The sequence below is a fragment of the Trichosurus vulpecula genome, chromosome 3 (assembly GCF_011100635.1).
Source record: "Trichosurus vulpecula isolate mTriVul1 chromosome 3, mTriVul1.pri, whole genome shotgun sequence".
In the NCBI taxonomy this organism is placed as follows: Eukaryota; Metazoa; Chordata; class Mammalia; order Diprotodontia; family Phalangeridae; genus Trichosurus; species Trichosurus vulpecula.
In genome coordinates, this window is record NC_050575.1 from 155,734,165 (window position 1) to 155,746,873 (window position 12,709).

Genomic DNA, 12,709 nt, shown 5'->3' on the forward strand with positions numbered 1-12,709 from the left:
TCACCAGCCTAATTTGCTTCACAGAAGACAGATTGGTATGGAAAGTGAGGTGAGGGTGGGAATTTGAGTCTCTTGCTACATTAAAGAGATAACAAACTTCTGCTCCTTTGGAAAAGGTTTGCCTAAAGTGGCTAGAAGTGTTGGCTATGTAATGGCCATCTCCTAAAATGCAATATATCAGAAGAAACTTTAGCAAAGAACCCTTGAAGAGAAGGAGTGGTAACATGAGAGTGAAAGGAGAAAAGAGATTAACACTAAGCACTCCAAACTGACTACTTAGTGGTCTGGAGCTCTATCTGGGACCACATAAGGTTCTGTACACACACACACACACACACACACACACACACACACACACACACTCTACCCTAGGCTCCCACCTCCATGGCTTGGGCTCTGGGAGCAGGACCTGAGTACTAGGGAGGTCAGTTAATTCACAGCTCCCCCAGCATCCCTCCTCATACAGGCCCACTGCCCAAAACATAAAAACAGGAAACAGCTAAGTGGTTCAGTGGGTAGAACACTGGACAGTCACGGAACCCTGAGATCAAATCTGGCCTTGGAGACTTGCTAGCCATATGATCTCTGCCTACCTCAGCTTCCTCGTCCATAAAAATGGGACTAACAGTAAGACTTTTCTGCCAGAGTTGTTTTGAGGATTAAATGAGATAATATTTGTGAAGCCCTTTGCAAAACTTAAAATGCTGTATATGAATGCTAGCTATAAGAACCAGTCTCAAATACAAAGCATCAGCACCTCACCTGAGTATTAAGTGAGGAGAGAAGAACTCTAGGGAAGGAGCTCATGCCCAAGTAAAATTTTTTAAGTCGCTTGAGCAGGTACAAAATCCTGCTACCTTTTACTCCTTTGATTTACCTAGTCCTCAATCTCACATAACACCTGAAATTATAGGTTTGGTCAAAAGAGAGAATTAAAAATTCATATGAGAAGCCACTCACAAATACCTTCTCCTTTCCTCCTCATAAACTGAGAGAATTGTATTTAAGTAATTGTGAGTATGGCATGTGGTCAAATAAAGAGGATATTTTTTAGTTATGTATTTCCTAAAACTGCTGAAATTGGGGGCATAAATTTAAATTAGCATAAGGCAGTCTGAACAAGTCTAGAAATAAATTCTTCTGAAACATGGTTAGGGTTTTGAAACATAGTTTCAAAAGATTCTAATTTTTTTTCGAATGTTTATCCTTTTAAAAAATCCAGTGGGACCAAAGTCTTTGCCTCGAGACACCATATCCTAAGTGAGCGATTGAGGTCATTCTGGCTAAGAATGTCATGGATATTTTAAATGTAGTTGTTTTTGCCTAACATAGTCATAAGATCTCAGATCTACAAAATGAGTAAGTTGAATGAGGTGCTGGGTAGAAGGTGCTGTCCATCTCTAAATCCTATGATCCTTTAAAATCATAGGGTCATAGGTTTGAGATCTGGGAAAGACGTCATAGACCATCTAGTCCAACTCCCTCAATTTATAAATGCCTAGCATAGACATTGTGCTAAGCACTTTAAGATATTATGTCACTCCTTAGGAGATAGATGCTATTATTATCATCATTTTACAGTTGGGGAAACTAAGGCAGACAGGTTAACTGACTCACCCAGGATCATGCAAGTATTAAGTGTATGAACATTTGAACTCAGTCCTTCTTACCTGAAAGCTCTGTCCACTGCCCCACTGTAACAACAATGCTGCTAGCAACTGGTGTGGAAGTGTAAGACCAACAACAAGACCAACAACACCAGCACACAGGAGGGCTTCCAGCACAGGTTCTTTGATCTGCTTTTCTAAGGAAAGTAACTTTAAGGGGTTTACAATCTCATTTTAATTAAACATACATATACCATTCACTTAGATCGGGGGAAAAGTCAGTACCCTGAACTCCAGAGAAAACACAAACAGAAATTACAAGCAGAAATTATACAAACAGAGCAAATAACAAAAATCAGCAGACAAGGCTTCTGTCTGTCCATAGAAAATACATACATAGTTACCAGAGAGAGCAGCACCAACATCGGGGTTTTCAAAAAAGGAGGGGTGCTAACCAGAGTCTCATCTAGTCAAATCACATGAACACTCTTCCAATGAGTGAGCCCCTAAAGCAAAATGCTAACCTCAGAGTACATATATATACATATATATATATATATATATATATATATATATATATATATATACATATATATGTATATATATATATATATATATATATATATACACACACATACTTCTTCAGGGTCAGAGGGCATCACAACCATGTGACTCAAAGTCGTGTGACTTAGGCTTTCTTGTCACTTAAGCAGGTCATCAGAGACCCTTGATTAACCAAAGACTCTTGATTGAAACAAAGGCAAGACTCAAAGGCACTTGATTGCCTTAGTGCTGAGAAGCATTCCTAAAGAAAAAATAGGGAAAAGTCTCACTTTGCTTGCCATTACACCCACCTAGTTGTAATAACAATCCTGAAATGTTTTGGGAAAGTATAACAATGTCTTGTACAAAATTGATGCTTAATAAATATTTGATGAATTAAATTTTTAAAATGCTATGCAGTCATAAGATAATAACATTCAGAAAGACAGGGCAATTGAAAGATGGTAGCATAACAGCCTGAATGATGCTGATTTCAGTCTCTTCATCGGCAAAATGGAGCTACTAATACCACCTACCCCCACCCCCTCGGTTACTATAAGGATCAAAGGAGTAAATATATGTAAAGCTCTTTGCAAACCTATAATACAGTATATGTATATAATATATAGTAACAATATACACATTGGCTGTTGTTTTTGTTGTTGTAGTTGTTGATTGAAGAGGGAAAGAATCAGGGCAGCTAGGAAAAGACATAGCAGGGAAGGGAGCCAGCTGATGTCTCAGAGAGTAGACCATGGAGCAGTGACTCCTAAATGGTGGACCTGAGTTCCACTGGGTGTGCCAGGGATCTTATGGCTCTTAACCCTTTCAGTTGCATACCAGTGACAGAATCTAGCAAGTCTCCTGACTGTCTCTTTAGTATTGACAACTTAAGTGTTCAGTGAGCCCAATTACAGCAAAGAATAATAATACTGTGCCCTGTCCTGGAGGGTAGAATGATCATGCTCCAAGATGTGCCCTAAAAACCCCACTTTGGTGTTTTTGAAAGCACAAAATCTGGCCCCTAGATTAACATATCCACACCACTCTAGGAGAAGAGCCCCCTGATATGATACCAGGGTCGTGGAGGATGTATAGCAACCTTCTGGTCACTCACTTTCAACTCTCTCCAAAGAGAGTTTGGTAATCGGCTAGTTTCAACCAGATTAAATTCTATTGTCCCTAGAAAAGCAGCTTGGGTTATTGGATGGAAAGCCAGCCAGGAGGTAGCTAGTTGGCACAGTAGACAAAGCACTGGTCCTGAAGTCACTAAGACCTGAGTTCAAATCTGCCCTCAGACACTTACTAGTTGTGTGACCTTATGCAGGTCATTTAACCCTAATTGCCTCCAAAAAATAAAAAAGAAAGAAGGAAAGCCAGCATGGGACTCAAGAAGACTTGGGTTCAAGTCCTGCCTCTGACACATGCTATCTTTGTGACCCTTAGTAAATGATTTAACCTCTCAGGCATCTCTGTAAGACTGTAAATTGCAGATCTGTAGGGGTAGAGGAAGTTTCCTCTTAGGTAGTTTCCTGTGTCTCAGCTCTGGACCCTTCCCTCCTAACAAAATTTTTTTCCTAACATGGGGTTAGTTGAAAGAAAAGCAATTCTTGTGTGTTCTGGCCAAATACTAAAAAAGAGACTTCTTTCCATAAACAGAAATAACAATTAGCCTTATCAGTTGATGGTCTTGTTTATCCTTTTTATTCACAAGGACAATCATTAATTTGTTTCAAATGAGATGCCCTGATTCCATTAAAACTGCTGATTCACCTGGACTCAACAAGCATTGATTAAGCATCACCTGTGTGCCAGATGCTGGCAATATAAAGACAAAACTGAAAATGGCCTTTGCCTGAAGGATCTTACATTCTCTAGGAATATGATGTCCTCTCTTGGGTTCAAAGAACCAGTTGTATAACTGTGTATAAGTGCAGAAGAGGGAAGTAAAACTTGATTAAAAAAAAAGGTGTGAAGGTTTTAGAAGATTGTAAGGTCAACATCAGTCAACAATGTGATACAACACCCCCCCACACACACACAAAAAAGCAACTAAAATTAATCATCTAAACTGTATTAAGAGAAGCACAGTGGTGAAAACAAGAAAGATGGCAATCTCACTGTAGTCTGACCAGGGCAAATTACATGGAGAATGTTGCATTTTATTCTAGGTGCCACCCTTTAGGAAACACATCAACAAGCTAGAATGTATCAACCAATGAAAGTGTTTCTAAATTTCCATAGTTCTTACATTTTATAGCAGGAATACAGGCCTGGTCGGCACTTCCTTAAGTCAACCCCTATATTTAAGACACAAGGGCTTGCTTAAGCTAGCAAATAATTTGTTTATTTTAGACAAAATGAATTTACAAATATGGCTCTCATTAATTCATTTTTTCATTGTTTTCCTCTTCTAGAACATTATTAATGACATGTGTGTGTATTTATATGTAATGCATGTGTGTCTGTGTATATATTTCTTCTGTGCTTATATGCATATGTACATGCATGGACATATACATATGTCCATATATGTGTGCATATATGTATGTGTGTGTGTGTGTGTGTGTGTATGAAAAAGCCTCCCTCTTTGCCAATTACAGAAGAGATATACCTTCACTGACATATCATGGAGACTTCTGTAATGAGCAATGTATCTTTGTCCCTAAGAAAGGCTCTTTATTTAGCCAACTTATCATTTCTGAAAGGCAGTATGGTGTCATGAGAGTTGTCCTTGGAGTCAGGAAGACTCAAGTTTCCCTCTTTCCCTCTCCTACTTAACACATTGTGACTATGGGTGAGTTACTCTACCTCTCTGTGACCTAGGCAACTATATAAGACCTGGAAGTTGCTGAAAAGGTTGCAATTTGCTTCAGCGTAGGGAATTTCTGCAAGTTCCTGTAGCAATGAAATCATAGGCCCAGTCCCTGTCCCCTCTCATATTTGATGGTCATGGAGAGTTTTCTAAGAAATCTACCATGAGGCAGTGGTCAAGAAGGGGAAAGTCTTATACCCTGGAGAGGACGAAATTGATTCAACCAAAGCACATGGCAGGTGGTGGATTTTCCTAAGCAAACTCCTTGGATGGTAGAACATACTTGGATGTTGATGGTGAATAAATGAGTACATGTGAAATGTGGTGCCAAGCCTTCCCGCCTCCTTTCCTCCTGGTGCCTTTGCATATGGCATTTTCCACTGGGTAGACAGATCTTTAAGGTCTTAAGGAAAAAAGTGTCACACCTCCCACTTCTTAATATGGTCTGGAGACATGTTTTCTCACTTCTACCTTTAAACCCTACAGGAGCCTTAGTAGATTAAATATTAATCCATGTTAGCTTTGACACTGCTGGCTGAAGGACAGTTCACCTTTGAGCTAGCAGGATTTTCCTGTGCCTGATACCATTCACTTCAGTAGGGTGAATAGAAGCCCTGAACTGGGCATCTCATGCTGGATGTTCTAACTAGCCATGGAGCCTTAGGTAACTTCCTTCACTTCTTTGGGTTTTCTTTTCTTCCTCTATAAAATGATGGGGTTAGAGTCAGAGGCCCCTTTCAGCTTTAAAATTCTATGTTCTAAGGCCTCTTCCAACTCTGCCATTCTGTGTTCTAAGGCCTCTTCCTACTCTGCCATTCAATGGTTTAAGGCCTCTTCCAGCTCCGCCGTCCTAAGGCCTTTCCAGCTATAATATCCTATATTCTTAAGTCCCTTCCAATTCTGACATTGTTGATTCTATGCTCTAATTTATGCTTCTTTTAGGTCCAACATCTATAGTCTATGTTCTGGATTAGTGGTATCAAACTCAAATACAAATGGATCCCCATAGCCAGAATATTAACTTAGAAAATCATAGATTAACATTATATGTCTTGTATTATATTTTTATTTATTTTATTAAGTATTTCCCATTTGTATTTTCATGTGGTGTTGGCCATACTCCAGAGTTTTGCGGATCACATCTCTGCAATCTAAAGTCTCTTCTAGCTCTATGATTCCGGTATTCTATGATAGTGTTTCAACCGTGAAATATTCTTATAACATTTGACGTATTTGGGTTGTTATTTTTTTTAGGATTATTCATGAAGATGGTTTCTCGGGAGAAGACGTGAAGCAGTATAAGCCTGTGGTCTATAGCAACACTATCCAATCCCTGGCAGCTATTGTCCGTGCCATGGACACCTTGGGCATTGAATATGGTGACAAGGAACGAAGGGTAGGTCAATATTCTGATTGAGACAGTAGACTGAATGACTCCTCTCTCTATTACTCTGCTTTCTCCTTTTTTAAATACCAGGCTGCCTGGAAGGAATGACTGTGGATTATGCCGCATAAGAGAAGGCATATTTACACAACCTAAGCAAATATATCCAACTGACTTGGTAAATATAATCGAAAAAGAGCCTCAGAGTGAAGAGGTAGGCATAACTTTAAAAAGGAGCTTTTAATCAAGGCAGTTCAAATGCCAAGTTTCTTCTGCAGATAAGAATGTGTCTGCTGACCTATACACCATTCAGAAGCTAAGCACTACTAGCACTGCAATAATACTTAATAGCTGGAAATTAGGTTGCGGCATCATCCAGTCAGTTAAAATGCATTTATTAAGTGCCTACTATATGCTAGGCCCTATCCTAAGCCCTAGAGGCACAAAGAAAGGTAAAAGAGAGTTCCCTACTGGGGGGAGGGGGAAAATTGCATTTTAAATTGCTCTCTCCCTCCTCCCCCACAAAAGAAAGTATTTTCAGCCACTCAAGGCTGAGTGTGGGATATTCCTGACAGATGTCTAAGGAGTTCTCTCCTCCCCATAGGAAGGCCATGTCATAGAGCAGGGGCTGTTTTTAAGGTCTGTTTCTAGGCACCCATTTAGTAGTGAACTGAGTAAGTATATAAAAGCAGCTTGTTTGCAAACATTTGAATTAACCACAGGACTGAATTTTACTCAACAACTCTGGTAACATGAGAGGGAGGGAGGAAGGGAGGAAGGGAGGAAGGGTGGGGGAGAGAGAGAGAGAGAGAGAGAGAGAGAGAGAGAGAGAGAGAGAGAGAAGGGGGAGGAGGAGAGAATATGCCTGTTTTCCTAGTCAGCACAGAAAAAGCAACTCTAGGGAACTCCTTTCCAGAACAGCTTTTTCCCTCTTCTTCTATAGCAATTTTAAATCTCAATGATATTTTCAAGTGTAACATATTGTACTGAGATTGTATATTAATGGGGATCTCAGAGCACGATTGCAACTGGGTATGGATGGCTTGGAATTGGACACAATCTGCTGATTACTCAGTAGCTTGGTTTGAATGATGCATGTAGCTTGTCATTGCCAAAATCCCCATGTCGGATAAATAGTCTGTGACAGATGGCCTTAAATGTATAAATTTAATTTTTTATGCACAAAGTCCTGATTCTACAGAGTAAACCCATCAACATCAAGGCCCCAGCTTTGCCAACTAATGGAGATGCTTTGGAATCAGGACTGACTAATGAGTTATTGGGATTCAGGAGGATCACCAAAAGTTCTTGCAGTTCCCGCTACTATAGAGGGGCAGAAGTGGAGGTGACAAATTGTTTCTGCCTAGAGAAGCCATCTGATGCCAGCCTTACCAATGGACTTGAATCATCATGAATTTTCTTCTACTCTTGCTTAGAAGCAGAGAGGGAAGGATATAGTAATAAGCAGAATGAACTCCCTCTTCCCCTCCAGGGTTTCCTACATAATCCAGGAATAAGCAGATCACCATGCAATCAACAAATATTTATTGATAATCTTGCAACTTCCTCTGCACAGTAAAGATAATCATACCTTTACATTTATACAATACTCCATTTTATAAAATGCTTTGTTTCATCCTGCTCTCCTTTCTATGATTCTCTAATTCCCCTGTGACATAGGCATGGCCTTCCAAAGAACACACCCAGATTTCCCTCTCCTAACTCTTTGTTCTTGTCCCTAGAAGAAAAATGCTTGTTCAATGACAAAAGTGAGTATACAGGGCAAATATGTGCCCCTGATCAAATCTTTTGAGAAGGAGCCAATGAAGTAACCATCTAAGGCCCTGTAAAGACCAGGAGACTCAGAAAACTGCAGAGACCAAGCCCTTGGTTCTGACCTGGTGGGAGGCATAGTTATATTACCCCTCTTCTATTGGTCTTTTTGCTTCTCCCTCCCTTCAGTAAAACTCACCTCTGTGACCTACCTTCTGTGACCTACCCCCTCTCTTACTCTGAGCCTTTCTGCCTTGGTATTAGTGAATGGCTATGGATTAATCAGTAGATACTAAAGGATTATAGGGATAGGGATTCAGGGTTATCATTGCCCAAAGAGCTGGGTATGTCATTATCTAAAGACATTATCCAAGTTTGAAATTCTATTCATGTTAAAATCTGATGTTCATACAAATACTTACTGTGTGCCTACTACATATAAGGCATTGGTTTAGATGTCCTTAGGGTTACAAATCCAGTTAGTCCTGGGGCTCTCCCCTGACCTCAAACTTCCCACCATCTAGTAGGGGAGATACCATTTTGATACTTTGATAGATCTATAACTTCACTGGTATCCATGTTCCTTACGTCAAGGTAGGATATTTTTTCATCTTATATAATTCTTGATCGTACTTTTCTCTAAATCCTCTATAAATTATTTATCCAAAATGGTAGTCTTCTTCTAATATGTTTTGAGTATTACTATACCATTTGATCTTACTTTCTTTGAAAGTAATATCAACTCTGAAGGAAGTCTGTATTGGAGTGCCACAAATCTCTTGCTTTAACACAATTCTTTTCAACATTTCAGTCATTGACTTGGTTAACAGCATAAATGGCATGCTTAGCCAGTTTTTAGGTGGCACAAATCTGCCAGGGGACAGGGAACATAGGCAGTATGCTGGATGGTAAAATCAAGAACCAAACCATTTTGACAAGGTAGAACCAAATTTAATAAGACATGTAATAGGTAAAGTCTTAAACTTTTTTAAAAGATCAGCTAGATGAGTACTGATGGAGGAAATGTGACTAAACAAAAGTTTGTGTGGAAAAAAATCTGACTGTTTTAGTGGACTGGAAGCTTAACATGAGTACAGATAATGATACAGCAGCTAGAAGAGCTATAAATTATCTGAGGCTGCATTGAGAAGTATGATGCCCTTAGTGAGGGAAATGATACACCTGCTCTGCTCTGCCACAATCGGGCCACTTCTGGAGTTGTGTTCATTTCTGGGTGCCATATTTTAGGTAGGAGAGCAACAAACTGAAATGGATCCAGGCAGTAGTGACTAAAATGGCGATAAGACTTGAAACTATATCACAGATGGAACAATTGTTGGAGTTGGCAATGGATTTATATATGGAATGTCAAGGAGAGGGAAGAGGCGAAGATCCAAATAATAAGCCTGAGAAAGATGGTCGTGCCATCAACAGAAATAGGAAATTCAGAGGAGGGGTAGGTTTGGGGAAATGGTAATGAGCTTAGTTTTGGACACTGCTTTTGAGGTATCTGGGACTCGTGTTGATAGAACTGCAATCAGAGGACCTGGTTTGAATCCCAGCTCTGCTACTATCTCTCTAAACCTCGATTACCTTTTCTATAAAATAAGGTGGAGAAAGACTAGGTGATCTCCAAAGTGCCTTCCAGTTCTAAATCCCATTATCCTTTGAAATATGAAACTGGAACTCAGAGGTTAGAGATGTAGATTAAGGAGTCATCTGTATAGAGGTGGATAATTGAAGCCATAAGAGTGGGTGGGATCCTTAAGGAAAGTAGGTCAGAGAACAAGAGAAGGTAGGCTAAGAACAGAGCCTTATACCATCCCATTCCCCATCTTTTTAAAACATTCTAAATAATTTAGAAGCGTATATTTGCATATACAAATAATTTCTATAACAAAGAATGCGGGATTTAGAGTCAGAGGACCAAGTTTTGAATCCTGGCTTTACTATTTCCTAGCCATGTGACTTTGGGCAAGTTGCTTACCCACTCTGGGCCTCAATTTCCTCACCCGTAAAATGAAAGAATTAGACAAGATGACCTCTGAAGTCCCTTCCAGCTCTGGATCTATGAGAACCTAATGCCTTATGTTACTTTCCAGGGAACAGAATGCTTTGGCCTAAATACAATGTACATGATCCCTTGAATGAACCCTTCAAAAGTAAGGGTAGAATGAGAATTTCAGGAATCTGAGCAAAGCCATTAAAGGAAATATCTATGGTCGGGGGTCTTTTGTAAAATCATGGCTATCAGACATTATCCTAATCTGCCTGTGTATAGAGACAACGCTGGCAATGACTGCATTATGAGAAACCCTCAATTATTGATGCTGTACGTCAAGGGAATCTTACCATGTGGCAAATGTGTGGTGTCCCAGTCCACTACAACTCTTTTAAGACTCTCATACAAGATGCACAACCATCAGTGATGCATTAAAAAACATTTTTAAAAGGTGAAAGGAGCAGTAAACCTTTATTATGGGCACATTTTAACTCACACGAGAAAAGCCTTGAGATTTATCTGAAACACTCAGAGAATGAGGAAACAGCGTCAAGAGAGGAGGGGCTTAGGCCAAAAGCCATATCCAGATCTCAGTCCCTGGAGGGACAAGAATACCACTGGGTATCACTTTCCAGAAAGGACAAAGATACAACCAGGTCTCAGTTGGCAGGAAAGGAGAGACAGTTTGCTGGACCTGTGAGGCGAAGTTCATCAAGGTAGAGGAAGGAGTTTGTGATCCTTAGAGATCCTGTTGGCACATCCCTGGTTACACCATGCTCTCAGCATTTTTCCTTGTTTGACATGAGAACACCCAGGTTCCATTCTCTGCACCAGGACTGCCCAGTGCCATAGGCGAGGAACAGGGTTTTATAAGATCAGAGTCTCACGTGCATCTAGTTGGTCCATCTTATGTGTCAGGCAGGGAGATGTCAGAGACTGGGCAGCAACACTCTGTTGAGTACAAGACAGATCTGGACATCTCCAGCCTAGAAGAGTCTGGATATGGAAGGATCCAGAAAAGGGGGCTAGGTAACTGGTTCTAAGCAAGAGAACAGGCTATCTCTAGAGCAAAAGCAGCATAGTGAACATAAACCTAACTCTAACCCCACACCTGTCACAAGTGGAAAGTACCTGTCTCTCCTTCTTGATCAGAGAAAACTAGAGAGAGTGAGTGTGTCATACAGCAAGGCCCCATTAGTGCTTTCATCCAGTTGTATTCCTTCCCTAATTTGGCTCTTCTTGCTTGCTTTCCTCGGCATCATTACCCTGGAGGACAGGGCAGTTTGTCAAAGATATTCTGGAATCAGCTTTGGGATTATTCAGAGGACAGAAATTTTCAGCTGTGTTATTATTTGCCTTCGGTTTGCACATTTCACCTATCATATTTTATTAAATTTCTCTTGAGATGGAAAAACTCAAGAGCTCTCTAACTTCCATCAGTGTGGTCCTATACTTCAGGGGCATCCTATGCAGGCTCTTGAATCTAAAATCAGGACAATCAATTTAAGTGTTTGATTCTGGTCAAGCTTTATTACCATGGACAGAAAATAGATACAGTTTCAGTGATCATTAATTTTTACTTTACTCCATATAAGCTGGTTCCATTTTATTCTGTCTTCCAAGATAAAACTCCCTAAAATGGTACTGACTGGAAGCCAGTGGAGCATCAGGATGCGGAAATGTCTAGTCTGAGAAAATTGTTTTGGATTTGTATGTGTCTGCAAACATAAATCAATGTGCAGACTGCTTAGAGACACATGATGACTCTGCCACCATCGTTATTTAAAGGTGTTTACTAAGTCCCTGGATCAGTCTGTTCATGTGCTCAGTGCTTTACATCATACATTAAACATGGTTCCCTGTCCTCCCAAAGGTTGCAGTTTAAACAACAAATGCTAATACATTGACATTTAAAAGCTACAGACTAAATAAACAGGCAGAAGTTAGAAGTTCAGAGAACAAGATTTCTGGTGCTAGAACAGAACATAGAATGTCAGAACTGGAGGAGACCTTAGAAATCATTTAGTCCAATCTCCCTCCCTTTACAGGGGAGGCAACTGAGACCCAGAGCAAATCCCACAGCAAATCACCTCAATTCTCAAGGCCTTAGTTTCCTCTTCTGAAAAAAAAAGGAAGGCGATGACAAGTCAGAAAAGCTAACCCGAGCCACATCCGTGTTTTAGAAAACTGGTGGGCGATTGATCACTGGAGTTTCCAGAGATGAGTGAGATCAGTGTAGGGTGGGCTATGTGAGTGTAGCCAGTTTGAGGCTGAAACCTGAAGGAGACTACCAGTATTTGGAAGACAACAGGAAGGAAGGCACTGGACTGACAGAAACCCAAGTTTAATCTTAGATGTTAATCTATAATTAAGGATATACTCTGTAGACTCTCTGTGGCTGTTCCCCCCACCCAGATCAATCTTGAATGTTTATCAATAATTAACAACATTCTCTATGATCTCTCTACAGCTTGTGACCCCACCCATATTCTCTTTCTGGGAAAGTCATAATCTGGTTCATTTAACTCCTGCCTTAGGCCTCAAGGGTCATTCCTGCAAGCAATGCAAGACTTCCAATAAGCATT

The 12,709-nt window shown here is 40.2% G+C and overlaps 1 protein-coding gene across 2 annotated transcripts in view; it reads left to right on the forward strand.

Moving 5' to 3' along the window:
• The window catches only part of GNAO1 (G protein subunit alpha o1), a 252,292-nt gene that overhangs the window by 92,824 nt on the left and 146,759 nt on the right, over positions 1-12,709 (forward strand). For both annotated transcript variants that reach the window (XM_036752427.1, XM_036752428.1), the window contains exon 3: positions 6,220-6,361. In XM_036752427.1, coding sequence (XP_036608322.1) covers positions 6,220-6,361 — 142 coding nt within the window. The remainder of the gene's footprint in view (positions 1-6,219; positions 6,362-12,709) is intronic.